The 27,590-nt window shown below is 40.5% G+C and overlaps 1 protein-coding gene across 1 annotated transcript; it reads right to left on the reverse strand.

The window, feature by feature from the left end:
- Positions 1-775: 775 nt before the first annotated feature.
- On the reverse strand, positions 776-21,398 carry LOC136424571 (uncharacterized). The gene is made up of 17 exons (XM_066413184.1): positions 21,031-21,398; positions 18,796-18,927; positions 18,193-18,318; positions 16,618-16,740; positions 15,417-15,662; positions 14,128-14,256; positions 12,279-12,413; positions 10,617-10,745; positions 8,444-8,560; positions 7,841-8,064; positions 6,356-6,767; positions 4,928-5,047; positions 4,409-4,534; positions 3,088-3,210; positions 2,306-2,740; positions 1,198-1,632; positions 776-969 (listed from the first exon to the last, which is right to left on the reverse strand). The coding sequence occupies exons 1-17, from the start codon at positions 21,104-21,106 to the stop codon at positions 776-778; spliced, it is 3,282 nt and encodes a 1,093-aa protein (XP_066269281.1). The 5' UTR covers positions 21,107-21,398.
- Positions 21,399-27,590: the final 6,192 nt, after the last annotated feature.

A 27,590-nucleotide genomic window follows, 5' to 3' on the forward strand; every position in this document is an offset into this window, starting at 1 on the left:
ATTAAGGAGCATATTTGTACATTCCAGTATATATATTGTCACTCATGCGACATATATTTTCATCGATGCAACGCATGTAGCTAGTTTAAGTCTCTCGCAAGAATACTGTCAGTTTTCCTATAGTGGAGTGGGAGTGGATGCATGTATGCTGGATGCAAACAGCATAACTCGAGAAGCTTTTGATTAATATTCATTATATTTGGTAGGCCTTATTTGTATCGTTCTTGAGAAATTTTGTACATCCACTACATCCCATAAAATGGCTCTCAAACATGTGACATGCGGAAGTGAGAAATACAGCAATATCGATAAATATCAGTATTCAAATGAGAACCTAATTTTCACAATTAATGAGAACTTACTATTATGCAATCGTGCTAATCGATGGGAATTTTGTTCTTGTAGCATTGAGACAATATTAAAGGGGAGCTTTGTTGGATATTGATAATCCAAACCAGGGCCTTCTTTACATAACTTATAAGCAGTAACGATAGCCTTCTTTGTTGAGATAGTGAGTCACTGATTAATGTAATTACCTGGTGGAAAGAATCAAAAGCTAGAGGTATGATGTTTTGATGGTTCAATGTTCAATAACATCGGAAGGGTGAATATTTTGTGCAAATGTCTGTTATTAAACAATATCATTATGATTTATGTAATTTCAGGAAATTTTTGATTTTGATGTCACTGGTGTCTTACACACTTTCTCTGTTTGTTTGTGTGTGTTAGAATGTGTGTATGTGTGTCTGCACATATATATATCCATAGTTGTAACTTATGAGTACACGCACCTGCCAACCATATACGATTGACCAAGATCCACCCACCAGCTGGGAGTAACTTCCGAACTTCCGGTTGCGCAGGAGTCGATATCCGTATCCGTGTTCCCGTCAACCGCAAGGGCGGCATCTGGTTCGTCGTCTGATCGGAACGCCGGTTTTCCCATGGCAACATTCGCACCTGTTGGAACTGAGAGCACTATCATTAGCAGTGTCATATTCACGATAAAAATATTGCATACTTATGCACCATTGGTACTAAATGTAGTAAGTTCGATGCATAGTTCGTTCAATTATGTCATTATCATCATTGATGTCATCATCATCATTAGTCGACGTTTCGGGTGCCAAAAGGATGTTATTCATCTAATGAAACATTCATGCACTAAAAAATGAATAAGGCACTACTTTTCCATACTTGATATTATCCCGTAGAGGTTCAGTTCTCTGAGCCATGGCTGCCGGCCCGAGTGGGTACGGGTGACCACGAACCTCCACTTCCGCTCTGTTCCCAGGAAACCGCCGAACTCCTGGCGCTGGTCCGTCCCAACCTGCACGGTATCGACGGACATCACGTTCTCCCAGGATGAACTTCCGGGAGGCATTATCTTCAACCTGAATGATGCGATGTCGTGGTCGGTGTCTCCGTAGTTGTTCACTGCGATGCGGGTCAGAGTTTGAAACTCTGCGAGGTCCAGTGAGATGTACCAGTCGTTGTGGTAACGTTCGGTACCTTGGGGATTCCAGAAGGTCTCTAGGTCCCCATCTAAGGCCTTGGCGGCACCTCCGTCGGAATTAGATTTTGTATCGGTGGAGTTGACAATCAATGACGAACTCTGGTTTAGCCACACGCCTGAGAGAGAGCACACAGAAGCGTTAAGTCAGCTTCATCGGCGAAATGGAGTGACACGTACACAGCAAAACGAATCCCTTAAGAGTAACGTGTGTGTTAAATAGAGAAAAAGGCAAGAAACACGTGCCCCTTTTTGATGCATGGATGCCTCATGATATGTAACGTTTGACCCACCATCATTTGAAACAGCTCAAACATCCGTGTATAGATATCTCGGGTTACGAAACAAGACTGATATTTTCCATGCTTGATGAAATTCTGTATAGGTTCAGCTCTGTGAGTCATGCCCTCGTGTAACTTAAGTTACGTTTGACCCACCATCATTTCGTAACAACTCAAACTTCTTTCTGTAGATAACTTGGGTTACGAAACAAGAATGATTTATATATATTTGTACTCACTTGAAGGCGGAAACTTCAATACTTTGGGCATGTCACAAGAGCGGGCAACATCACCATCCACATACTGCAAGTAACGATCTATGGTAGGAGGAGACGTGAGAGGCAAAAAAGGAGGTGGGGGGACGACATCCGTGACTGGACGGGTCTCCCACTGACGGAGTGCACCCACAGAGCCAGAGACAGGAGAAAGTGGAGGAGGCTGATACTGGAGGCTACCATGGTCCCCGACCCTCAGGCATGAGGATGGGACTAGGTAAAGGTAAAGTACTCACTTGATAAAATTCCGTAGAGGTTCAGTTCTTTGAGCCATGGCTGCCAGCCCGAGTGGGTACGGGTGACTAGGAACCTCCACTTCCGCTCTGTTCCCAGGAACCCGCCGAACTCCTGGCGCTGGTCCGTCCCTCCCTGCACGGTATCGATGTACGTCAGGTCCTCCCAGAACGGACTTCCGTACGGAATGATTTGCAAGCTGAAGGATGCAATGTCGTGGGCGGTGTCTCCGTAGTTGTTCACTGCGATGCGGGTCAGAGTCTGGAACTGTGAGAAGTCCAAAACGATGTACCAGTGGTTGAAGTTCTGGTCGGTACCTAGGGGATTCCAGTATGTCCCGAGGTCCCCATCCAAGGCCTTGGAGGTACCACCGTCGGAGACCAATTGTGTGCCGGTAGAGTCGACATGCCATGACGGATCCTGTTTTAGCCATGTACCTGTGAAAGAGGACGTAACACTAATGAAACAATGGAGAGCAAATTTTGCACTGTGATACACCAAAGAATGACATGTCCTAGATTCCTGTTCTCGCAAGACTAGATCATTCCGTGATCAACATGTACAGTTGACATCGAAAATCTGGAGGGGCGTATCTCGTTACCTTTTCTTATAGTCACTGACTTAGGAATATTCCAGTAACTGACGTGTTTTTGCTATTAAATACAAGAAAGTGGCCAAAACGGGCGTGGTAGGAATGTTGGTTTTGCGGATGAAGATTCACGCCTATAGTATAGTGAAGACAGTATAACCTGCTGTCAAACCTATAGATAACATACACCCTCACCGATGTCACAGCCGTCTTCGTCCCCGCCATCCGCACAGTCGGCCTCCCCGTCACACCGCCAGTACGCAAGCGCGCAGGAACCATCCAGGCACAGAAATTCATCCTCAGAGCACCCCTCTGAAGCTGTAACAAATATTTTCTAGTTATTGTTTATAAGTACTGGTTAGTTCTGCTAGTTCACTTTAGTGACGCTGAAGAAGAGTGATGGATGTCACTCGAAACGTCCGGAAATAAATCTCCGAATTTTTATCCAGTTGTAGAGTTTGAAATGTCTTTATATATTGTTTACCTGGATGTCTAACCTTCACAAAGGTAACAAACATGGAAATCCATTTATTTGACAAACCTACACATGAGAAATGCATTTATTATTAGAATTCTATTTGATTATCATTAAGTTATTGCATTTGAAATCGTCTTCCGTTATTAACTGTTGCCTTTCTGTTCTTTTTATTCCATTTTTCTTAGGGAGCATTTTTACAAAGCTGAAGTAGTGCCGCTTTGAGCTACCCTCTGCCATCTGTTGAGCTAATTAATAAGTCCAAAGCTTGCAGACCCGGAGTTCAGCTTCTTACGTCCTTGAATATATAAGTCGACTACAGAATGTCTAGTATACTACTTGCCTTCAGAAATATTACTTTCCCTCTCTATTTATGTATTCTGGGCCCTAATTTGTATTATGTTAATCATCACCAACGTGAGGTGAATTAGAAAACAGAAAAAAATTAACCATCAACCACTGTTAAAGATATCCTTCTTGCCACTGAAATTTAAGATAAAGCCACTAGACCGGTATGCAAACGCATGCCACTAACGTTCATCCGGAGCTATCGACCATTCAAAAATCCTAACCATAGCAACTATAGTAACTGTTCTATAGATCAAACCTGAAAGTTCGCTGCCGTGTCGAAGAATGCCGCTAAGAGGCCCAACATCGAACATGAACTTCATTTCCCCGGTATCTAGCCACCTACCAAATACCATGGTCAAACCGCAGCTTCTCGAATTATAGTATTTAACAAAAACACCGAAAAAGGTAATGAAGTAAATTGAATGAACAAAATCATTTCAGGCGCATAAGATTTAGAACTAACATTGTTTTGTTTTCACGGTTGTGTGGAGTTTCAGAAAAGATCCACAAAACTAATCTCCAAGCAGATCTATAGGTTGCTAAGACCGTATCAAACTGGCAGAGGAAGTACGTTTGGCTATGAGACTTGGGTTGGCTATAAAAACTCCTTCTGCCAGTTGGATACGGTCTTTGCCAACCCGTACGTCTGCTTGGAGGCTACCACAACACCACAGCGTCATACTGGCTCACCTTTACCGACAGTCCCACAGTCGGCCTCGTCCTCACCACTCGAGCAGTCCTCCTCCAGGTCACACCAGTAGCCGGTGTCCATGCACACGCCATCCTCACAGGGGCGCATATTTTCCGGACACACTTCTGCAAAAACATTTTGGGTGTAACCTCCATTAACATTACCCGCCGGGTTACATAATTCCGCCACTTTGAAGAACAATTTGTTTGAGAGAGCTCTAGCGCAGCGCCTCCAGGTATGCACAGTTTAGATATACAGGAATGCATTACTCAAATATTGCCTTTCTAGTTAATTTCTGTTTACTTTTACTGGGGTCAAGCCCTCAGTGGCTGAGCGCTGATTCTCTTTGAGGCCTTGGGTACAAACATACAAACAAAACAATGACATATCAAGGATAGCAAAGGCATATCTGTACGTCAAATTACAAAATAATATCCATTCTCATAGTCCATATCCATGCCAGGTCGTAAGGTTTATAGGTCAGGTCATACAAGAGGTCAGCGGTCAACCCTCCTCACCTTCACAGTGCGTTTCGTCCTCGCCGTAACGACAGTCGCTCACCGTGTCACAGAACCAGCTTGGATCGATGCACGTACCGTCCGAACACTGCTCATTGTCCGGGCAGACGATAATGTTCTCTGAAAAGAAAGATTGACATCCAATGTTGGTTACCCAACCAACCAAGCAAGCAACATAGGAACCAATCAAGAAACCAATTACGTCGATGAAAGTTAGACATCCAGGTAATAAGATACGCCAAAAATGATTACTCAAGCAACCGGATAAAATTTTGAAACAGTCAGACGCTTCAGACAGCATCCACTGTCTTTCGTCAGTGACTAAACGATAGGACTGAGAACACCAGAATCAACAGTTAGCTAATTGAACTATTGGCGAAAAACTTTGTCTTGAATTAATCTTCTTTTAAAGACTACTTCAAGCCATCCTAAATTGTCTTTATCTCATTAAATATCTATTCAGAGTTTTGGTATATAACCTGGTGTTCTCAGTCCTATCGTTAGTCACTGACGAAAGACAGTGGATACTGTCTGAAACGTCTGACTGTTTCAAAATTTTATTCAGTTGCTTGAGTAATTATTTTTGATTAAGTAACCAATTAACCAATTAACCAACCAACCAACCAACCAACCAACTGAAAAATTAACCAACCAACCAACCGAACCACCAATCAACCGATCAAGAATCCAAACTCTTCTGCTACCAATCACGCGATTCGTCAACAAACAAAGGGACCAACATCAGAATAAACAATCAACAATTACGCGAAATCACAAACGAACATCAAAGACACAGCATTCTAGCCCTGCGCAACATAACCCATCAAAATTTTCTGTATAATTAGTATCTGATAAAGTTCCAAATGGTGTAGCTGGTTATAATTGGCCATTTCAACTTAAAAAAGTTTTCAAGAGTAATGTAATTAGTTGTATTCTACCCACATCAATTTAATTCATTGATTGTTGGATTATTTTTCAGAAAAAAAAGTGGAGTGATAGGGAGAAAAAAATCCTGAAAAATTGGCCGTCTTGGGGTAAAAAAAATGGCTTACAAAATGTAAAGAACAAATTGGCGATTAGGAAGTAGGGCCTTTTTTTTTCAATTGCAAAGAATAGGACTGGCGATCCTAAGAAGCATCGAAGAAAATTGGTGTGGCCTAACTATTTTCCTTTTTTTAAATTAAGAGGCATGGCGTAGCTGATAATTTGTTATCTCAGTTACGAGCTTACATGTTCATGTAATCACTAGGCAATAGAAATACACCTAGCGGGCCTTGTACCCCATGACGTCACTGCCCAGCTACCATGCTGGAATAGACAGAATAAAGTTGCAGTCACTCACATCTACAGCCTCAATCCTATCTACATCTGGCGTCTAGAGTAAGCATCCATAGACCACAGAACACAACACGAGAATGTTCATCTTACCACAGTCAAGGTCCTCCTCGCCGATGGCCTGTCCAAAAACGTCGATGGTAGTTGCTGCCCAGTCAATCACGTTACCGTGGTGATGGCAGAACACTGACCAGTCTGAGCCTATCTCATCAGGAGCCAGCACGCGGTCCCAGAGGTTCACCTGCGACAGTTCTCCGCTGTACGATGAAGAAAATCCGCCGCCAAAGTGGTCAAGATAGCCATGGTACCTCTGTCCAAGGATCCATGTTCCGGAGATGTCCACAGTATCCACCATGTTAGGCTCCGAACCGTGACTCTCCAGCTCACCGTCAATGAAGAGTTGCCAAGTTCCGTTTGTGAAGCCCCAGGTAACGCATATGGCATGCCACGCGCCATCCCAAACGTTTGGATCACCCAGGTAAATCCAAAGACCATCCTTTCCCAGCTACAAGAAAGATATCACAATTGCATTGATAGTTTGATTAACCACACCATATGTAGCTCACCAAAAAACAGTAAAAGAATTTTGATTGCATCTTCAAAGGTAGAAGGTGCAAATATGCCAAACCTAGTTCTGCCAGTCCTTTCCTTAGTCACTGACGAAAGACAGCGGATGCTGTCTGAAACGTCTATTTTATCCAGTTGCTGAAAATTTTATCCAGTTGTCTTGTAACATAAAAAGTGTTGCATAGAGGGTGGCTATCCGTAGATATTCAACATTTTACATCACACCATGCAGGTAAGGAATATAACGTCAAGAATATCGTTTAAGTACAGCCTGTAGAAGCTAAATTTTCATTGCATACATCGGTAAGGCTTTCTCCCGTCGTTACGGCGGATAAGGTTCCCTCCCACCACGCCCCATAGCGCCTTGATACTGCCCTGACAGCTTGCTTAGCCTTTCTAATTGCTCTCTTGTCCGAAGCGTGGGCAACACGCCTCGCCCCGAAAGGCTATCCGCAACTAAACCCCCATATTTCTTGATGAGTAAAGTATTCGCCAATTGTTTATCTGGAACATCATTTGAAATTGACTTCCTGGGCTTGACAATGGAAACACATGATTTTGTAGGTCATTGCTGTCAACATAAATGTGTTTATTGCAATAAGAAACAAGACCATAGCACGTCCAGGTCAAAAGATACAAAAACGGAAGTTCTGCTGCAGTACCAAGGTCAAATACCAGGGGGCCCAAAAATCCATCTTGACTTTCGGCTTCATAACACCTGCCCACATACCAAATATCATCGTAATCTATCAAGGGGTTCTTGAGTTATGCTGACTACAGTAGTTCGGAAACACAAACACACATACACACACACACGCACGCACACACACACACACACACACACACACACACAGACACACACACACACACACACACACACACACACACACACACAGACACTCCCAAAACTTTATCTCCATTTTTGATGGAGATAACAATGAGTTGATTACAGTATAAAAAGTAAGTTATATTTTAGAGGTTTATTATCTAACGGGATGTTTGCAAACTTACGAAAAGAGTGTCCTCCTCTTTTAGCAAGGTCAATTCGACGTCCTCGTGCTGTACCCAATAGTGGACAACCCCCATCTCAGATTGCAAGATTTCAGTGGCGGTGCGCATTTGCAGACAAAGAGTGAGATCACTCAGTTCCTGATACAATGTTGTCTCCAGCCTGGCGTAGTCCCCGACGGTGGCTGGGTCAGGGAAGATTATCTTCTGCGAGTCGCCTTGTATGACTGAAAGGAGACGCACAGAATGCTTCTATCATGTCATGGATTGAAGAACTCTTATCGGCTCAGTTAGAATGGTCAGACCTCCTTCAACAATGTAGTATTTCTTCACCTGACAGGGTTTATAACGATTGATACTAGAGTTTCTATACTGGAAATAAGTAGAAAGTTTTGTATCTTTTTTTCATTTTTTTTTCAAACCTACAAACAAAATCCTTTTCCACCGAATCACCGAAAAAAGTGCAAAAATGGATGAAAAGGGAAGCACATATGTGAATTATGAAGACATAACGAAAGTACGATTGGCGGTCTTTTAGGTATACTGTTCTAGAAATATGCCTGGTGTTTTCGCCGGCTGTCACATGAGTTGATTTCATCCGCTCACCTTCTCCACAGCCAGATTCGTCCTCGCCGTCTACACAGTCGTCCTCCTGGTCACAGAGGTAGCCTGTATCAATGCACGCACCATCGGAGCACTCGAACCCCAAACACTTAGCCCCTCCTGGGAACGGAGATTGTTTGATTTAATGTTTAGCCATACTGTATCGATGCACGCACCATCGGAGCACTCGAACCCCAAACACTTAGCCCCTCCTGAGGACAGAGATTGTTTGATTTAATGTTTAGCCATACTGTATCGATGCACGCACCATCGGAACACTCGAACCCCAAACACTTAGCCCCTCCTGGGAACGGATTTTTTTTAATGAATGAATGAATAAACGAAGACCTTTATTGTACATTCGTGCCCCGAGGGGGTAAATACAGGTCGTTTAACATAAACCTAAGTAACATGTAAGTGACATACACAGTTAAATAAATAAAGTACATAGTTAAACATAACGTGACATGGTAGACGAAAGTGATAAGCTAAGCTAATCCAGTAGAGTCAACTTCTTCTCGCTTCTTTGTACATGTGTAGATGTATGAACAGATCATGTTTCTTGTACAAGGGTTGTCTAGACGCAACAAAAATATGAATTTATCCTTTGCGTTTAGATATTCAAAGTATGGGAATTTCTCATTTATACGCTTGAAAAAAATTCTTTCTATACCGTAAAGATTACAATCTAGAATGAATTTATCTAATGTGTAGCCATACAAAAGGGTTGCATACAATTGATTTTACAAAGATGAAGATCAAAGACAATAAACGCAATGCCAGGAGATTTAGACGACTAGCGTTTATTCAACATGTTGATCTATCTATTCTACATACGTATTCATATACATTTATGTGTAGGTTAATTCATTTGCATCCACTTGACCGTCTGTATGTGTAGGTGTAGTAGACCTTATGAGAGTCGCTGTGCTTTTGTTGTGTCAACAAATATTTCAGTATAGAAAATAATGAATCCTAGATTATGTAAACTGGGTTTTCCTTTTCTTTCTTGGAGCAGTGATAGAGTCAACATACATAAACATTGACGGGACGTGTAATAGTATTTACTACATTGTTTGCATTGTTTTTGTTTTATTGATTCAGGGCATGGGCTACATTTTCATCTGCACACGCATCTATATGAACAAAAATCCTTCATTATAAGCTGTCAAGAACATGTTTACGCATTTGAAAAGTATTCAACTAAATCTGTAAAGGTGACCACCCCTCCATAAGAAAACCCTGGCAACTGTTGGTCAGTCATTATGAATATGCCAATTTTACGTTGACCCTAGCAATAAGAGTATTGAACAAAAAATACTATTTTTACACAACCAAGAGATTTATTCCACCGACGTTTCGGTGACCATCTGTCACCTTCTTCAAGGCAAGTCTGATTGTTTCACATAGCAATGCAGCACAGGTGTTGCTGCTTATACATGAGATGCATTCTCAAACGCAAAGTATTTACATATGTACAGTCACAGGGGATGACATCACTATGCGGTCCCAAACGTACAGAAGTGTAACGCATACAAAACTATCGATCAAAAATTATTCAGTGACTTATCAACCCGATGAACTATTCACGGAATAAGAATATTGTCTATTAAGATCACGTGTCTACACTAACAATATTTTTTAAATTTTCTTCATGGGTAAAAATTGCCTTCAAAACGTGTTAAAAATTTTGTAACGTCATTTGAAGTTATACATAACACCCTACAGTTTAATTACGGACTTCCAGTTTAATTCCGGACTGACCTCCCATATCTCAGCAACCTTACATCTACTTGGGCTAATATTGTAAACTATACGTAAAAATGATGTAAGACATACGTAACCGCCATCAATGACCCCCTGGGGATTAGCCCAAATTTGCAGATTTCTGTGACCTTGAGCCGGAAATCAAAGGGATTTGTATTTCTGGCTCAATGTCACAGATTTCTGGCTCAAGACACAGATTTCTTGCTCAAGGTCACAGACATCTGCAGATTTCTGAAGATTTGGGCTAATCCCCAGGGGGCCAGTGATGGCGGTTACGTATTTCTTACGCAATTTTTACGTATAGTTTACAATATTAGCCCAAGTAGATGTTAGGTTGCTGAGATATGCGATGTCAATCCGGAATTAAACTGGAAGTCCGGAATTAAACTGGAGGGTGTTACAAGCTCACCTTCACCGTCTCCCCCACAGTACGATTCATCCTCGCCATAGTAGCAGTCTTTCTCTCCGTCACACACCTTGCCCTTGTCTTGACAGACGCCATTGAAGCACGGCAGTTCATGGTCCGCACACTCTTCATCTTAGAAAGATACAGAATGATGTAAAATCATTTACGTGATTTTTGTATACACTTATTGGTTTAATTGGGCCATTCTCAATTATTCAAATTGAATACTCGTTTTGGCTAAAATGACAAGGAACTGTAAAGTGGCCTGTTCCAATTGCATTTCGTCCCTTAGCGTCTAAGAAATATTATAATTTTGACACTGGCTACCCTTCCATATCAAAAAGGACTAATCTAAAAAAAAATACAATTTGCTCCCCTGACAAAAGTTTAAAAAACTCTATTAATGGAAATTTTGATTACAATTAAAAAGCCGATGTATCACTTTTGAACAAGAATAGAAATCTGAAAACATTATCCTGACAACAGCGGTCAACGAGTAAAAGTGCATGACATGCAAATAAAGTCAACATGCATCGTCTTCTTCACCCGAATGACACAAGTTTTCCAAAGTGTGAAACTCTTACCTGAGCCAAGAAGCTTATTGTTGTGATACCTTATTAATGATGTTACCAGGCATTTGTTTACATAATTTGTGTCTAAGTGGTCACTTTTACTTCAAAATGCTGCAAGAATGAAAGACATTAACTGGCTATGGAATCTGGCTTTTTTATTGATATTCGGTCCTCATTTGCATAGTTATTTTTTTCTCCTCTTCTCAGTTACATAAGACATATTGTTGAATAGTATTGGATTTAAAAACTTTCCTCATTAATTGTGCAAATTCCCTGGGTCATCTGCCTAACTGTACCACAATCATGACAATGATAACTGAAACTACCAACATGCAAAAAATTACAGAGATCCATCAACTTTTTTATCTTGAGTTATCCTTTTCAAAGAGTTCAACAATGCGCCTGCAGTTCAAAAAAAATGCTAGGGGCCTAAACCTGCGACTATTTTTGTCATTATCAAAAGGTATCAGTCAAAAATAAATGGTGGTTCCGAACACGAGATATCAAAACTGGAAGTACTGCGAAAGTATCGTGGAAGGACGACAGGGGGTCCAAAATATGATTATTTCCAGTTTTCTTTCACGGCCTGTCAACGCACCAAATATTGAACCAAGGCACCCAGCCTTCTTGAGTCATTTCGTCGACCAACAGACATGCTCTTTAGATACCTATTGGTAATCTTTTAAATGCTTGGAATTCGATACAAACCAAGGAAACAACAATCATCTGATCACAAAGAGAAGGCAGGCAACTAAAACAAATACGTTCTTAAATAAAAAGAAATTCGTGCATTGGTCAAGGAATCAAATAATGATATATATGGAGGTCAAAATTACTCTCCAAGCAGAGGAGGGATTCCGGCAGGTTTTGACATGTTTTTTGGCGTTTTTGTCTAGCTTTCTACTTTTTTCATTTTTTGTTGCCTCTATAAACCCAACAGTACAGACCTGGGTTTATAGAGACAAAAAAAACAAAATTAAAAAGGAGACAGCCAGACAAAAACGCCTAAAAACACGTGAAAAACCTGCCGGAACCCCTCCTCTGCTTGGAGAGTAGTCAAAATAGCTAAACATGAAATTTGCATGAGATTTACCTCCATGGCCTCCGAACATAACACAGACTGATTCGTCCTCTCCGGTCGGACAGTCGTTAGTCCCGTCACACAGCCCGTACTTATTGAAACACGAGCTGTCCAAACAGGGTAGTTCATCAGCTAAGCACGCAGCACCTTCAATAGATATTCATAAGAATTGTCATTTAGTGACAATCTACGTGCATTAAATATTTGTTACTTAAGTATGTATTTTCTAGAAGTACACTCTTATATTTTTCTGGTTGAGAGTAGACGCAAGGTAAACTAAATAAGCAAGGAAATGATAACAATTCAATAGCTGAAAACTAAGGAAATGACAGCAAAGAACTGCAACATCGTTAGAAATGCATCCACTAAAGTAGCAAGAAGGATATCAGTAGAGGGATGGAAAAAAATAGAAAATTAAGCAAATGATTGGGTGTTTACAAAGGGGATTTTTTAGCATCTTCCTAAACACGAGCTGTCCAAACAGGGTAGTTCATCAGCTAAGCACGCAGCACCTTCAGGCAATAAATAGTCATAAACATTGTCATTGTGACAATCTACGTGTATTAGATTTCTGTTACTTAAGTATGTAATTTCTATAGCTAGAATTACTCTCTTATATTTTTCAGATTGAGAACAGACGTATGGTATACTAAATTGTATTCAAATAGCATTATTTTATGGCATACAACATCTTTCACCTTCTGAATACCATGTACTAATGGTCAGCTTATGATAAGATACGCCAGATCACAGTAACTTAAGCGACTGGATAAGATTTGTCTTTTATCAGTGACAAGAAAAAAAAAGGAAAAAAATAGAGCAACCAAGTTTTAAACCAACAGCAAAAATCAGAATTGATATGTTAAGTGAAAACAACTTTAGGATGGTGAAACAGGAGTCAAATCTAAGACAAGTTTATCCCAATAAGTCAATCATCATCTATGGTTAGAGCACAGGAGCTAATATTTCCATTTCAACCGGTTCCTTGAGAAACTGTCATTTGGCGTGTAATATTCTTTGTCTTTTCGTTTCCTTTTTTCGCCAAAAAAAAAACACATACCGACATTTTAGCAAAATACATTAGGATTGTCCTGGGGAAGGTTGAGCCCAATTAGGTCAATATGAGTCTTTCTCCAAGTTTCTCGGTATAACAAATGATTAACAATAATAACTCAAGGTGAAGAAACAAAAGAGCAAATATCAACTAATAACCATACCAACTAAACGGTAACAAATCTTTAACGAACAATAGCAATATTAACGAAAGTATTCGGTACAACAATAACAAATACCTAACTGATCACAGGAGAGTTAGCAACTAAATAAGCAAGGAAATGATAACAATTTCAATAGCTGAAAACTAAGATAATGACAGCAAAGAACTGCAACATCTTTAGAAATGCATCCACTAAAGTAGAAATAAGGATATCAGTAGAGAGATGGAAAAAAATAGGAAATTAAGCAAATGATTGGGTGTTGCGATTTTATTGTCCTCTGAGGTGCAGGAGCACCGCCTCCTTGAACTTGGGAGGGTCAGCTATCTCCGTGACTTCTTGAGGCAATGAATTCCAGTCTCTCACAGTGCGAGGGCAATAAGAGTGTCTACAACAATCTTTGTGAAATGGTAGACTCTTATATGAGTTTTGATCTGAGTGCCGCGATTGGCGCGGTGCAGGTGACAAATGACCTTCGACAAGTAGGGCTATCTTATGGTGTCTTGCCTTTTGCAGAACTGTAAGTCTACTAGCTGTCCTTCTATCTTCTATTAGAGTATCCCACCCCAAATTTAGTAGTACTATCATCAGTGCAATATGAGTTTGTGACAAATCTAGCCGCTCTTTTCTGCAAGACTTGGACTCACCTCCAGCCAGACCGTCACAGTAATGTTCATCCTCACCATCCGCACAATCAGGCTCCCCATCACACCACCAGTCCCCCATGATACAGGAGCCATCCAAACAGGCTTGATGATCCGCTAGACACCCATCAGCTTACAGAAAAAAGAGATTTGCATTATTAAACGAGTTTTAACTGTAATTTTCAACACACAAAAATCGGACTTATCCAACTTTTCGACCGTACGACATTGGCCTTTGTCAAGGAGTGATCCATCCAATGCTGGGATGACGTCACGTTATGCAGATAGCACACGTGACTCCGCGAGTAGTGAATCGTAAGTAGTGGAAAGTCTGTGGCGCCCGCCGTCTCTGTTGAGGGATGGTCGTAGGGCCCTGATGTAAATGGCTTCCTTGATGCCTCTTGCAACGAAGACCATCCCTCAACAGAGACGGCGGGCGCCACAGACTTTCCACTACTTACGATTCACTACTCGCGGAGTCACGTGTGCTATCTGCATAACGTGACGTCAACCCAGCGGTGGGTGGATCACTCCTTGACAAAGACCAATGTCGTACGGTCGAAAATTTGGGTAAGTCCAATTTTTTCATGCTGGAAATTACAGTTAAAACTCGTTTAAGAATGATTTCTACCAACACAGATTAACTTTCAAGCTAAGAGATTTGCATATTTTATTATAATTAAAGTACAGCTCCTATGTCTATGTCTCATCGCATCCTTTCTGTGTCAACATTATGTATTTCATCAGCTCTCACAAACAGAGATTTGTATACTTTAAAAAGATTGGTCTCAAATGGAGCAGAGATCTTCTGCCTAAGTCTCATGGTATCATTTCCGTGTCAAAATGAAGTCTACTGAAAGGTACATTGAATTCACACGAATGTGTATGGTGATGAAAATTCAGCATGAGAAAAAACGTTTTGCGATCGGGTTGCATGACAGGGTCCTTGATATGTAGGATGACGTCTCTGTACAGCAATAAGAACCACTTTCCTATCAACATATTATTTAAAAGGGGGGCTTGAATAAGCGTTAATAGGGCCTTGAGTAATCGTAAATAAGTGAACAATGTTGTAGTAGGGTCGCTCCCAATAACGACAAACGATGTGTAAATGAATTAACGGTGTGAATAACCATTACATCGATGGTGTTTGGTATTTTTGAGTATGAATATAACGCTATTTAGATTGATGCTTATAAATGTCCATGTTGTGGTGTAGAGGAGCAGAATTTCACCAGAAAGTTACATGCACCATCCTTTATCTACATATAGGTTACAGAACCAGCCCTTACAACAAAACCCTACGGCGCACCACCCCACGGTTCTCGCGTTGGGGTCCGAGGTGAAGCACCAAACCCCGTTATGTACGCCCCCAGGATTCCGGCAGTAGTTCTCCACCAGTCCGGATCCTGGGTAATTAGCAGGTGTAAAGCTGTGTTCATGAGGCGTCTGACTGTCCCAACGTTGGCAGAGCGTGCCGTGTTGAGTCTCAGAGACTTGTCCTCGGTAGGATTCTCCATTTCCTCTATAGCAATTTTCTGTGCCGACATTTAAAAAGATAACAAGAGATGTAACATTTGCCAGCAAATACATTATGGTTACCTTCACATTTTGTAAGCCTTACAAACTAGTGCTCTGTTCCTTCTTTAACTTAAACACATTGAATATATGGTGAGCAGCCCCCTCTAACTAAAGCTTGTTGCTACATTATGTAATCGAACACCACGATGTTTACCAGTAACCATGGTGACAGCCGTCTGGTTCAGGTCGTTGACCCTATTTGTGGGGAGAAGAAGACTAAGATGCGTGTTGCTGCATTATGTAATGGAACACCACAATGTTTACCAGTAACCATGGTGACAGCCGTCTGGTTCAGGTCGTTGACCCTATTTGTGCGGAGAAGACGAAGAGGAAGAAGAGGAAGAAGAGGAAACGAGCAAAAACAATATGGTTACCCTTCTGTGAAGGTAACCATAATTAAAAGTAGGTACACCTACCCAAGTACCAAATATCATCATAATCCATCCAGAGGTTCTTGCGTTATGCTGACTACAGAAATCCTGAAAGACAAACACAGAGACAAACATACACACACACACGCACACACACACACATAAACATACACACATGTACACAGACACACCAAAAACTATTTTTGTTTATTTTTTAAATGTACTAGATACTTAGGATTATTTACAAAATTACGACGCCGCATTACATGACCGTCATTTTACTAACATACCGCATTCCGATTCATCCTGCAAAATCGACCTTGAACTTTGTCTTCCCAATACCTACACACCAAATATCATCATAATCCATCCAGAGGTTCTAGTGGTTATGCTGACTACAAAAATCCGGGAACACAAATACGCAGACGGACAGACACACACTCTAGTTTTCATACAATTCGGGAAATGTAGGGTTATTTACAAAATCAGCTTAAGTGTGACTGTTTATAGGTACAAATACGACGCCATTTTACTGACATACCGCAGTCCGCTTCGTCCTCCCCGTCTGGACAGTCGCTATGGTCACCGTCACACCACCACTCCGCGGAGATGCACGAACCGTCCGAACACTGATACTTCTCTGCCGGGCACACTGTCACTCCACCTGACAAATATGGACATGTCAGAGATTTTAGCTTACTGCACTGGGTAACCAGTGTCACCATTAGAGATATAAAGATTGTTATAATAATTATAATGATGATAATAATAAATGGTTGAATGGTCCGAAATTACCCATGCAATGGCAGCCAATGCTGAATTGCTGCAGGGTTTGCAATCACATAACACACAATAATACACATTATACATATTTGCACACTTGCACTTTATGAAACTGTCGCAAGGGCCTGGCGGCTGCCGTTCGGCGCCAGCAGGTGACCTCAATACGACCTTCCCCAACCGAAGTCAGATACCCATTCACACCTGGGTGGAGTGAGGAAATTCGTGTAAAGTTCCTTTCCCAAGTGCACAACATCGGGGCATACCGGTGGTTTCGAACCCGGGACCTCTCGGTTCTGGGCGAAACGCCCTACCGATTGCGCCATACGATGCCATTTATTGTTATTATTATATTAGCATAATCACAACCCCTATAGCCACAATGACACGAGACAACCATATGATCCATTTCAATTCAGATGCGAATGCCTGAAGATCACATGAAAAATAAACCGCCTGGAAAAACTCCAACCTCCGAAATGTATTGATAGACGAAACAATCAAATAAAAAATAATTGCACAGACGTCATAGGCCTGAATGTTACAAGTTTACATTTCACATTTTCTAAGCATCCTTTATCCAAAGGCCGGAGGTACTTTTAAAAGGTCTTTTATTGGTGACAATGTGAGAGCTGGGAGTCTCTGGAGTCTCCTTCCCGTTACACTTACTCAACTATGTTTTCTTATATGATAACTTCCAAATGCACTTCTGTATATACATTCATACATAGTTCATTTACGTTATCTATATTCTTAAATCTTGTCAATAATCATTAGTTTTGTATCTGTTTGCATACAATATCCCGTTTATGTTTCCGTTACCTTTATGTTGACCTCTGACCTCTCCCGTTCACTTTTTGATTCACAACATTTGATTTTGTAAACTTCTATTTACCAATTGTATGAGCTTCTGTTATTTACACTGCAGGTAAGATAGTCTTTCTCCATGTAACATCAACGGAGATCTCAATTAAAAACAAACCAAAATCAAGAAATTGGTTGATCAATTGTATGCGACGTAATGGTTTTAACTTGATGATGGATTGATAGTTTGATTTGTAAATAGGTAGCAATTGTAGCAATTTGCAGGTATGTTTTTATTGCCAGATATGTCGACTGATGGTTTCAGTCATAATTATCTTCTGACCTCTGACCTCAACCAATCCTTTTCTTCAATTCTACCTGCTTTTACCTGTATGTAAATATGTAATTATGTGTGTAATTCTGTGTGTATGTATGTGTTTTGTGATATACATGTAGTGTTTTTGAGCCCTGGAAGATTAGCCCCCTAGAGGGGCTAAAGGGTATCTCAATAAACTCAATAAACCCAACAAACCAAAGAGGAAACAGTATTCTTCGTCGCCCCCACCCGCGCAGTCCTCCTTTCCGTCACACAACAAGTTCTTATCTTTGCACGTGCCGTCACCAGGACACGGGAGCTCCTCAGGCGTGCAGTCTCCCGCTAGCGTGAACAAAGATCAAGAGGTAAAAGATTATAAAACTCAAGAACTTGCTTTTTGAAATGAGACAGAAATATAAATGAATGTATTCTGCTTTCTGTGGTTGCCATATGTTTTAACCATATAGAAGCCTGAACATTTCCTGCCGAACAACTAGAAATAATACATGTTCGCAGAGCAACCTGATGAATTGTCACATAGGAACACAAAAAAATAAAAGAAATATTGTTTCCTTTCATAGTTATAAGAACCCATATAAGCACAACGTTTCGTCCATTTATGACAACATTTAAAATATTCACGAAATTAATTTCTTTCTTTTAACATCATAGCTAACAACAATGCTGCATTTAGTATCATGGTAAGGTCGCGTGTAACGGGTGAATAATAATCACTTTAACTTGACGAATCTCGTGAGCCTTTTTGGCGGTACTTTAGCAAAGTTAAACTAACTATCACTAGTAGTTATTATTACTCACAGAAGCCGATCAGAAAGCAATATGCTTCATCGTCACCGGTGGAACAATCTGCAACTCCATCACAGAACAACCTCTTTCTGAAACAGCTTCCGTCGGGACAAGGAAATTCGTCCTTCATACATCCGCCAACTTCTGAAATGGATGGTTTGTATTTGAATGAATTTGGAGACTCTCTGTTGCAAGGTTGCGTTAGAAATTTTAGGTGATAAATCTATATCAACCAACCTGCCAAGAAATCTTTTGACAGTCGGAAATTAGGGCCTTGAAATCCAGTGCTACCTATTAGACTGGCAATGATTTTTGTTTCAGTTACTCCAAGGATGATTGAAAATAGACTATCATGGATAATTTTTATTACCTTCGTCAACAAGGTTATAGTACGTCCCTACTTCCACTCACATTTTTGTCATGGTCCCCGGTACACCTGTGCCCTACTCACACGTCTTTGCACCGGCACATGCAGTCTAAACCAAAGTTTATTTACACGTAAGTTAGCAACAAGTTCAGCCTGCACTTGCGGATGTCGAAGCGAAAGCGTTGTCCATAATCTTTTGTTCTGCCCTATATACAGTCAACAAAGACTAAACCTTCTCGGCAACCTTCAGAACCTATTAGCCCCCATACTTGCTCTTGACACTTTGTCTAATCAAGCCCTAATTTATTTATCATCATGAGGTTCATCCTTTGTTACATCTGATTTCAATTGTAAAATTTTGGGCTTGACACAGGACTTTATTGCTACCAGCAAACGTTTTGAAATGTAGTACAGGCGTGTTATTATATTGATTGTTTGTTCGTTAGTTAGTTTGTATTGGACGACCCAATTGCTGTTTCTTATTGTTATTCTATCTATGTAAGTTGTAATGTTTATTTCCAGAGATGATGTTTAATATTAGCGATAGCTAGAGTGCATCATCTCTTACTATGTCCTGTATATTTTTCTGTTGTTTAATAAATTTCAAAAAAAAGGTTATATCTTGATGCACCAACTTCTGAAAAGGAAGGTTTTTATGTAAGATTATTTGGAGACTCTCTGTTGCAATGTTGCTTTATGAATTTTAGGCAAAAAATTATATTGACCGAGTTATCAAGAAAACAATTATGAAGTAGTACATGGACAGCGGTCAATTAAGGCCAGGGATTCTTGTGCTATCTATTAGACTGACAATAATTTACGTCCCTATTGATCGAAATAGATTATCATTAAGGATTGTTGATTAGTTATGCTATATAGATACGCATGCGCACTCGTGCATATTAATACAACGGGCATCGGTTTAATATGTAAACAGGTATGAAGCACAACCCAAAACCAAGGCAAAACTAAGAAGAGAATACGGATGATCGTTGTACCATATCTGTCAAAACCGTCGACATGACCAAAATCCATTGGCCCTGTCTTGAGGTTTATCCTTTCTAAACATTTTCAACAGGAACAAACACAACAGACATAAAGAAAAGGAGGCTGCGGCATTTATGGCCTTTACTACTGTTCCTGAATAAGGCATATACCAACTATGAATTAAAAACAAAACGAAAAGGTGTAAAAGCAGAAAACTCCCCAGCGCTTCAGAGGAAAGTCGCATGTAAACCCAAAATGGCTTTAACCTTATTCTTGCAAATTTAAATGTATAACTAATTATCATCACAATAGTTTTTTGTGAAACGAAGCTCAAAGGAAAACACACAAAAAACCCAGACACAATTATGCAAATCTTTAAATTTTTGAAAAATACAGACATAATTTTTTTGTAGATAGACACAATTATGCAAATTTTGTTTTTATCTGCATAACTTGCATTTATCTAAGTAACCCCAAAATCAAGACCATAGTGCGTCCAGAACAGAAGATAAAAAGAAGGTCCACTGCATGCAGTACCAAGACAGGCCGCTAGCTAGGAGAGCTAAATTTGATTGCCAAGCGATCCTTAAACCCAATATCAGTCCTATTCCAGTCCATCTACAGTTTCGTCGGTTATACTTGCCGAAGTACGTTGGAAACACAAAGCCACAGACTCAACAAAAACAATATCCCTTCCTCGAAATTAACAATACATTCTACACGGGTTTAAAAAAGTTAATGCAACCAGTAACAGCCCAAAAAAGGTGGCATTGAGATACAGGGATTTAAGATTAAAAAAGCGGCAACTGTTTCTCCATCACCATTTAATTAATCTTTATTTGCAGTTTGAGTTTACTTATAATTTGGAATAATTTCTTAAGAAACAAAAGTACCTGTCACCACATAGAACGTGAAGAGGATTGCCAGGCCGATGGTGCACCGCCCACAAATGCGTCTGATGTTTTTCATGTTGTGGCAACTTAGCAGCTAAAAAGAAAAGCGATAATAAAGGTTTCATGTATGTGATTGGTATGTGATTTAGTGCCTTCGCAAAAATGTTTCCGATAGTTCCAGATATTCAATGTGAGCCAGGCTTACGTTTCTATAAGTCTAGAAATGTGTGCTGTTTTGTTAAGATATAATACTTTGAATTAGAAAATAAAATCACAATGAATGTCTAAATATGTTTGACTTTATTCACATATTTTCGAAACATTTCAAATCGACTTTCAAAAGTCCTTTGTAGAACATCGCTGCGATTGTTTAATGTTATATATATGTACAAACAATTGCAACATTTCCGAAAATAATTTCTTAAGGTTGGTAGAACATAGAATATTGGAATTTTCTTTTTTCACAACCAGTAAATCCTCATGCTGACGGTTCAGTGTCTGTCAGACACCTTCTTCAGAGCGACATTTTATTAATAGTAGATTTAAGCTATTGGCCCAATAAAAGCAGGTGCTAATCCGGCCCAACTGTCTGCTTCTGCATATTTTAGATGTCACTGTTTGACGTGTTGAAATGAATGATGAATCTAAAAGCCACTTTGATATGAACCCCAGCGGAGGTCACCGTACTGCAGGCGACTTACAGAAGTCGGGCGCTAACAATATCCAGGTACGAATCCAACCCGACCGAACAAATATCGTAATTAAACTCGTACAGTCTCAAAACTGACGTATACTTCTGCCATTCACCACAGTTTCAGCCTCGCTCAGAAGAAAAACTACGGCCTTTTCAAGCAATGTGACGCACTACTTCATACCCGAACTACTATTGGGGACAGGGGTCGACCATTAATACTGTGTTCTGCTTAAGGTACCTGGTACGGCGCGCATATTTGCGTTTACAAGCAATCACATTATAACTGAAGCGCGCTTTCCACAGTCGCATTGCGCATGCTCGATCGTTAAAATCTTTACGATTAGGTACCAATTAAGGTACCTGGTACGGCGCGCATATTTGTCTCTACAAGCAATAACATGCATTTTGTTTTCGTAAAATTAAGCCCATGGTGCTCGTTTTCCAAATGCAAAATAAGTATAAAGTGTAACAAAATAAATCAGATTCCAAATGATATCAAACACATGGCTGGTAGTTGTAGATCATTAGAGAAATATTTACTGGACCAAAGCCTCAGTCTTTAACTGTTTTTGAATGGATTTATTTATACACTGCAGACGTTGGGCACGTACACATCGGCAAAATAAGTGATGATATTGTTACCAAAAACAACTACGTTTTCTGAGGGCGAAAGACACAGTGCCGATCATTAAAAAAACTGCAAGGGAGAATAGGGACAGGATCAGTTCTCAATTACTCATCAGAAAGGAAAAACTATCGCTGAGGACTGTTTGAGAATCTGTCTACAATCAAAATGTACTGCTGAAAATAAACTGAACTAATGGAGAGAAACAAAAAATCAACTCACTTAGCTCCAACAAGCCCAGAACTCGCCGATGCCACGTCGGTGCTCCGGAGAAAATGAATAGGCGTTGTCGAAGCACGCAATCTTAAACCTCCGACAGTTTGGTCTAACCAATCGTTGCACCTCATACGGATGGACCTAGTTAGTTTGCTAGTCACCTGACTGTAAGCATCCAATCGGCGTTCTCCTTGTTTTTGGATACACGGGCACAATGCTTCTGCGTATCTGTGAGGCAGCACATGTATAATTCATTCAGGTATCTAATCAATCACCAAGCTTGGGGAAAATATTTTGTTGGAGTTGTTGATACATAAAAGTAAAGAAACTATCATCTTGTGTTTGATTGGTATGTAATGTTGCAGACAACAATGTGAAGGGTATACGGCATTATACTTATTACCATTAAGCTTATATTTTCTCATGCGACGCAAAGAAGGTATACAGATTATGGTTAAACTGGACAAAGAACTGCGTGATAAATTGGCAGGGAGGTATTTCCTAATAGAATTGGCAGATGGGCACCTGTTCTGCTCACGTAGCTTGTTGCTGGGCAGATATTTTATATTTAGACAGGATCAGGGATATTCTGTGTCTATAAAACTAACATGTTATCAACTTTATACATCCTTTACGTACATCAATGCTATATAACCCATAGCCTTTTCTTGTTTTAAGAACATTTTCAGGATCTTTAGTAAAATATGAAGAGAAGTCATGGTGACCTTGAGATAAATGTTGTCGACTCAAGATCTAAATGTCCTCGGTCACCAGCAGATAAGAAAGCTGTACTTAGTTCTTCACTTAAGTCTGGTAAATACGAGTGCGTAGCGAACATTCCATCCCAGAGGGACGTCCTTTATGATGCGATGTGAAGTGGTGTCTTTCGTTAAATGATAGCTACACCTGGATCTTGGTAAAGAACCCAACACACGACGAGACCAGGGGTCCTTCTCAGGATAAACGGACCAAACCTATAAATAGAGTCAAGTATTTGTCCGACATATACTTCAGGTTTGCCATGTTAGTTTAGCGATAACGGGGTATTTTTATAATATGAATTGGTATTGAATTTTGCTCTCTTTTTTAGTTGAATGTGTGACAGTTGTGTGACGATTTATTTAAGACAGGGAGAACGCTAGCGACCACAAAAAACACCCCTCCAAAAAGGGTAAGGCGTCCCTGTGACGTCACAATTCAAGATGGCGGCCACCACACATGCCAACAGGTCAAAACGCCGTCGGGACATGCAGAAACCTCTGCAGTACAAGCCTCTAAGAATCGGGCAACAGAAAATATGACGTGACGTCATAGAAAAGTCCCTCGCACGGAGAGAATTGGAGAATCCTTAGGTTCGAGTTTCAACCGATCTGCCAATAAAGTTTGGAGCGCGTGATTAGAAAAGGGTGATACCTCCCGGCACGATATAAACACTGAAAATTTGATAAGCCTCAGTTTGAACAGACTCGACGGTACGTTTTTCAGAGAGCTAGAGTTCCACGTTATTTTGCTGACTTTTTCTCCTTGCTTCGTCCATACTCCGTTGCCGGTTAGCCTTTACCACGCTAGCTACGCTTGACAAAGCCTCATAGGGATAACGGAAAGGGGTCGTTTGGCGTGACCATAGGGTTTCAATTGCCCGCGCTACTAGGAAAATGTTACCCTTCACACTAGTTATGTACCCTATGTTACCAAATGGTACGGTCCATAACCCCTATGGACGGCCTGGTGGATAGCTCACCTTAGTGCAATTGTAGGTAGAAATATTTTTGAAAAATAAAGATCTCTAGGTTCAATATAAATGTGTTCATTTGTTTGATAAGTTAGCAGTTGTGTGGAAATGTTGAAAAAGAAGCTGACAATGTGAGTTACGCGGTAACATTAAGCGTCATTTTCTTATGATTATAATTATAACTGATGTCCGAACAGTAAACTTATAGAATACAATAATCGTCATTATCGTTTATTTATCAAAAAGCTAGTTGCAAGACCATGCATATGTAGCGTGGGATAACTAATAATCACCTCCTTTCCTCTTTCATTACATTGATTGTTCGTACGTTGTTGACACATTGAAACGGTGAGCATATTACACTATAATAGCTTATAGCCAAGCGGATGTTGGGTGGTAGATTTAACGTTTGTGGAACTTGTATTTATTTTCTCACTGCCTCTGAGTCTCCTGTAAGAGCCGGGCTCTCCAAAGCCTAGTAGGTTTTATAGCTCCACTAAAGGCGGCACCCGGTCTTGTATACGGATGAGTGAATTATCTGAGGTGAGTGCGAGAAACATCTAGTCATCATTTAACTTCAGGCCATGTTTTTCTGATCTTTTATTTTGCTGTTCTCCCTATTCTGTACGTCAGGCACTAGTAAAGAAAACAAATGATAAACACAAAATAGCTTGTAAAAATATCAATCTTTATTCACAACCAATAGTAACCAACATAAAGAAGAAATCAATACGAGTACATAAGATAGATCAATTTATTGATGTACAGTGTTGTCTATACTTTTATAGAAAACCAGTGCTAAGACTTTGGCTATACATAGTTAAGAGAAAACTAGGGAAACTATATTGATGAAAACTAGATCGGTGATTTGGGGCCAGGCACACAAGGAAGAACACCGTTGCCATAAAAAGGTCAAAGATGATTCTCTTAAGTTTTTGGTATGGCATTGTAGCTATACAAATGCATAGAACATTCGCCACGTTTGGTAGTCCTAGTAATTGTTGCTAAGAGGTTATACGACGATATATGGTAGGCGCATTAACTTTCACCATCCAACCCACCCGTTCGGCTAGTTTTCTTCTTGGTCTCCTATAGCTGGAAAAATGAAGAAAAAAATTGCGACAATTTGCCCCGTTGGAGATGAAGTCTCGCCCATCTGACATCACCGCTCCTAGATTAGTCTGCAAGCGCGCATCGCTCTCTTTTCTCAAGTCTTTCGACATTTGTGTGTGTGGGAGGATAATATCACAAGACAAGACATGATGCAACGAGCTACGTGTCTAAGCCTCGCTACCGGCCTCACCCATGGCTGCAGGCTGCAATTCTCCGCCACTGTGAGATTCTATCTCTGGCTGGGAAATTTAGCCCAACACGGTATTTTTCCCAGCCTGAATTCCATAGGAGTATTCCAGGGTTCTGAACAAAATTTTCTTGGTGCATGTCGCCCCTGGTGCCGAACAGTAGCCCTGTTGCACGGGCTGGATTCCAGGTTATGTGCCGAGGTTGGAGACAATGAATGTAAAGGTTGATGTACGCATGTGCACACACATATGAATGTACATATATATATATATCTTTGTCTTTTTTAGTTCCCTGTAAATTCACAGTTTTTCGTCACATAACAGTGGAAGCATTGCTCATTTTCTCGACAACGGTACGCAATCTAATGGTAGGTGATGTTTCATTGTTTAGATACTCTCTGGTTAACACGCAGGTTATCAGTCGGACTAGTTTTGTGAGACTTTTGTGGCCTTTCCTCTATGTGTGTATGCTTTGTCGTGGAAGGAGGGGGGCTCTGCTGTGCAATAAAACAAGTACGGACCGTTGGAGATGGACGTGGAAATGCAGAAAATTCGAGAGAAAAAGACGAACAAGCCCTACAGATGCACTGCTCTAGAAAATAGCTAAGAGTATATCATTACTTACTCACGGGAACAACTGAAGCTAAATCGTTGACTAAAGGGCTAAAGAATATGGCTGCAAATGATCTGTGTCTGCAATATCAAATCTCTAGACTAGTCTCACATCAGTATACCAGCCCTTGGTTAATCTTCAAGCTAATGTATCGGGAGGGCTTGTTTTGTTTTTTTCCTGCCCTCTAGAACATCGGTCCAGTGGTCCGCTTTATATATAGCGTAATACTATAAACAATACTTGAAGGTTAACGATTTGTCCAAATACATTTCAGGTCGCTGGTTGAGGAAAAGACAGATAACGTCCATTCAGACCCTGCAGAACGTAGCCAAGGAGTCACCGACGCGTCTACAAGGTAAATAAATGTCTCGGGTTGGGTTATGAAAAAATAAGTTTCTATTCAGTAGGCACATGTAACGTTACAAAAATGCACGCGCCTACGGCATACGCCTGAAGATCCTCTCCTGATGTATATATTTAGGATTTCTATCATCGTAACTATCAATCTCTTTGCGTGATCATTTACTTAGGTCTAGATCACACTTAACATTCAAAGCGACATCAATAGACGGATTTGAACCATTTGAGGATTTTGCTCATAAACTGTCTAAATCACCGCGCAAGTCCGTAGAAAATAAAACGCGTTCGAACGACATTCGCCAAACTCGACCGGTGTCACGGAGCCCGGTGGTTCGTGGGTATTCACTTCCCGCGGCCGGCCAGGCACCCGCACACATGCCTCATACAATGTCGGTGGCTATAACCCTTACTCACTTGCATAAATTACCGAAAAAAGCGGCTTACTTTGTACATTCATGAATGAGGCAGATTGTAATGGAACACCTGCTTCCTCTGGCTTCGGGAAATATCGTTCTAACGCGTTTTATTTTCTACGTACGTGCGAGGTAGCACAGACAGTATGTGAGGACCCCCCCCCCCCACGCACACACACATTGTGAAATCAGTTTGTGTAGTTTGTTTCCTTTGTACCATCCTATTCCGCAGGTTGATTGTTTGCGCAACGGCGTCTGGAAACGGAAGAGCCAACCAACCATATCAAGGCGTCTCTCTACATAAATACCGGGTCCCCCGAAAGTGCGAAATGGAACGAAATGGAACGAAATGGAACGAAATGGAACGAAATGGAACGAAATGGAACGAAATGGAACGAAATGGAACGAAATGGAACGAAATGGAACGAAATGGAACGAAATGGAACGAAAAGGAACGAAATGGAACGAAATAAAACAACATATGTTACATTATGAAATGAAATACCAGTAGATAGCGACATATAAGGATTAGACCGGAACAGGAAGCATTTTAGATACAGAAGTGAGTGGTAAATACATAATATAACGTGTTTTATTTCTTGAAAC

Source organism: Branchiostoma lanceolatum, chromosome 18 (genome assembly GCF_035083965.1).
Source record: "Branchiostoma lanceolatum isolate klBraLanc5 chromosome 18, klBraLanc5.hap2, whole genome shotgun sequence".
Lineage (NCBI taxonomy): Eukaryota > Metazoa > Chordata > Leptocardii > Amphioxiformes > Branchiostomatidae > Branchiostoma > Branchiostoma lanceolatum.

Coding starts and splice junctions, on each gene's coding strand:
- LOC136424571 (XM_066413184.1), bottom strand. CDS start 21,106: ATGAAAAACATCAGACGCATTTGTGGGCGGTGCACCATCGGCCTGGCA. Junction 18,928..21,030: donor CACGTTCTATGTGGTGACAG/GTACTTTTGTTT, acceptor CATCCATTTCAG/AAGTTGGCGGATGTATGAAG. Junction 3,211..4,408: donor CTGTGGGACTGTCGGTAAAG/GTGAGCCAGTAT, acceptor TATTTGTTACAG/CTTCAGAGGGGTGCTCTGAG.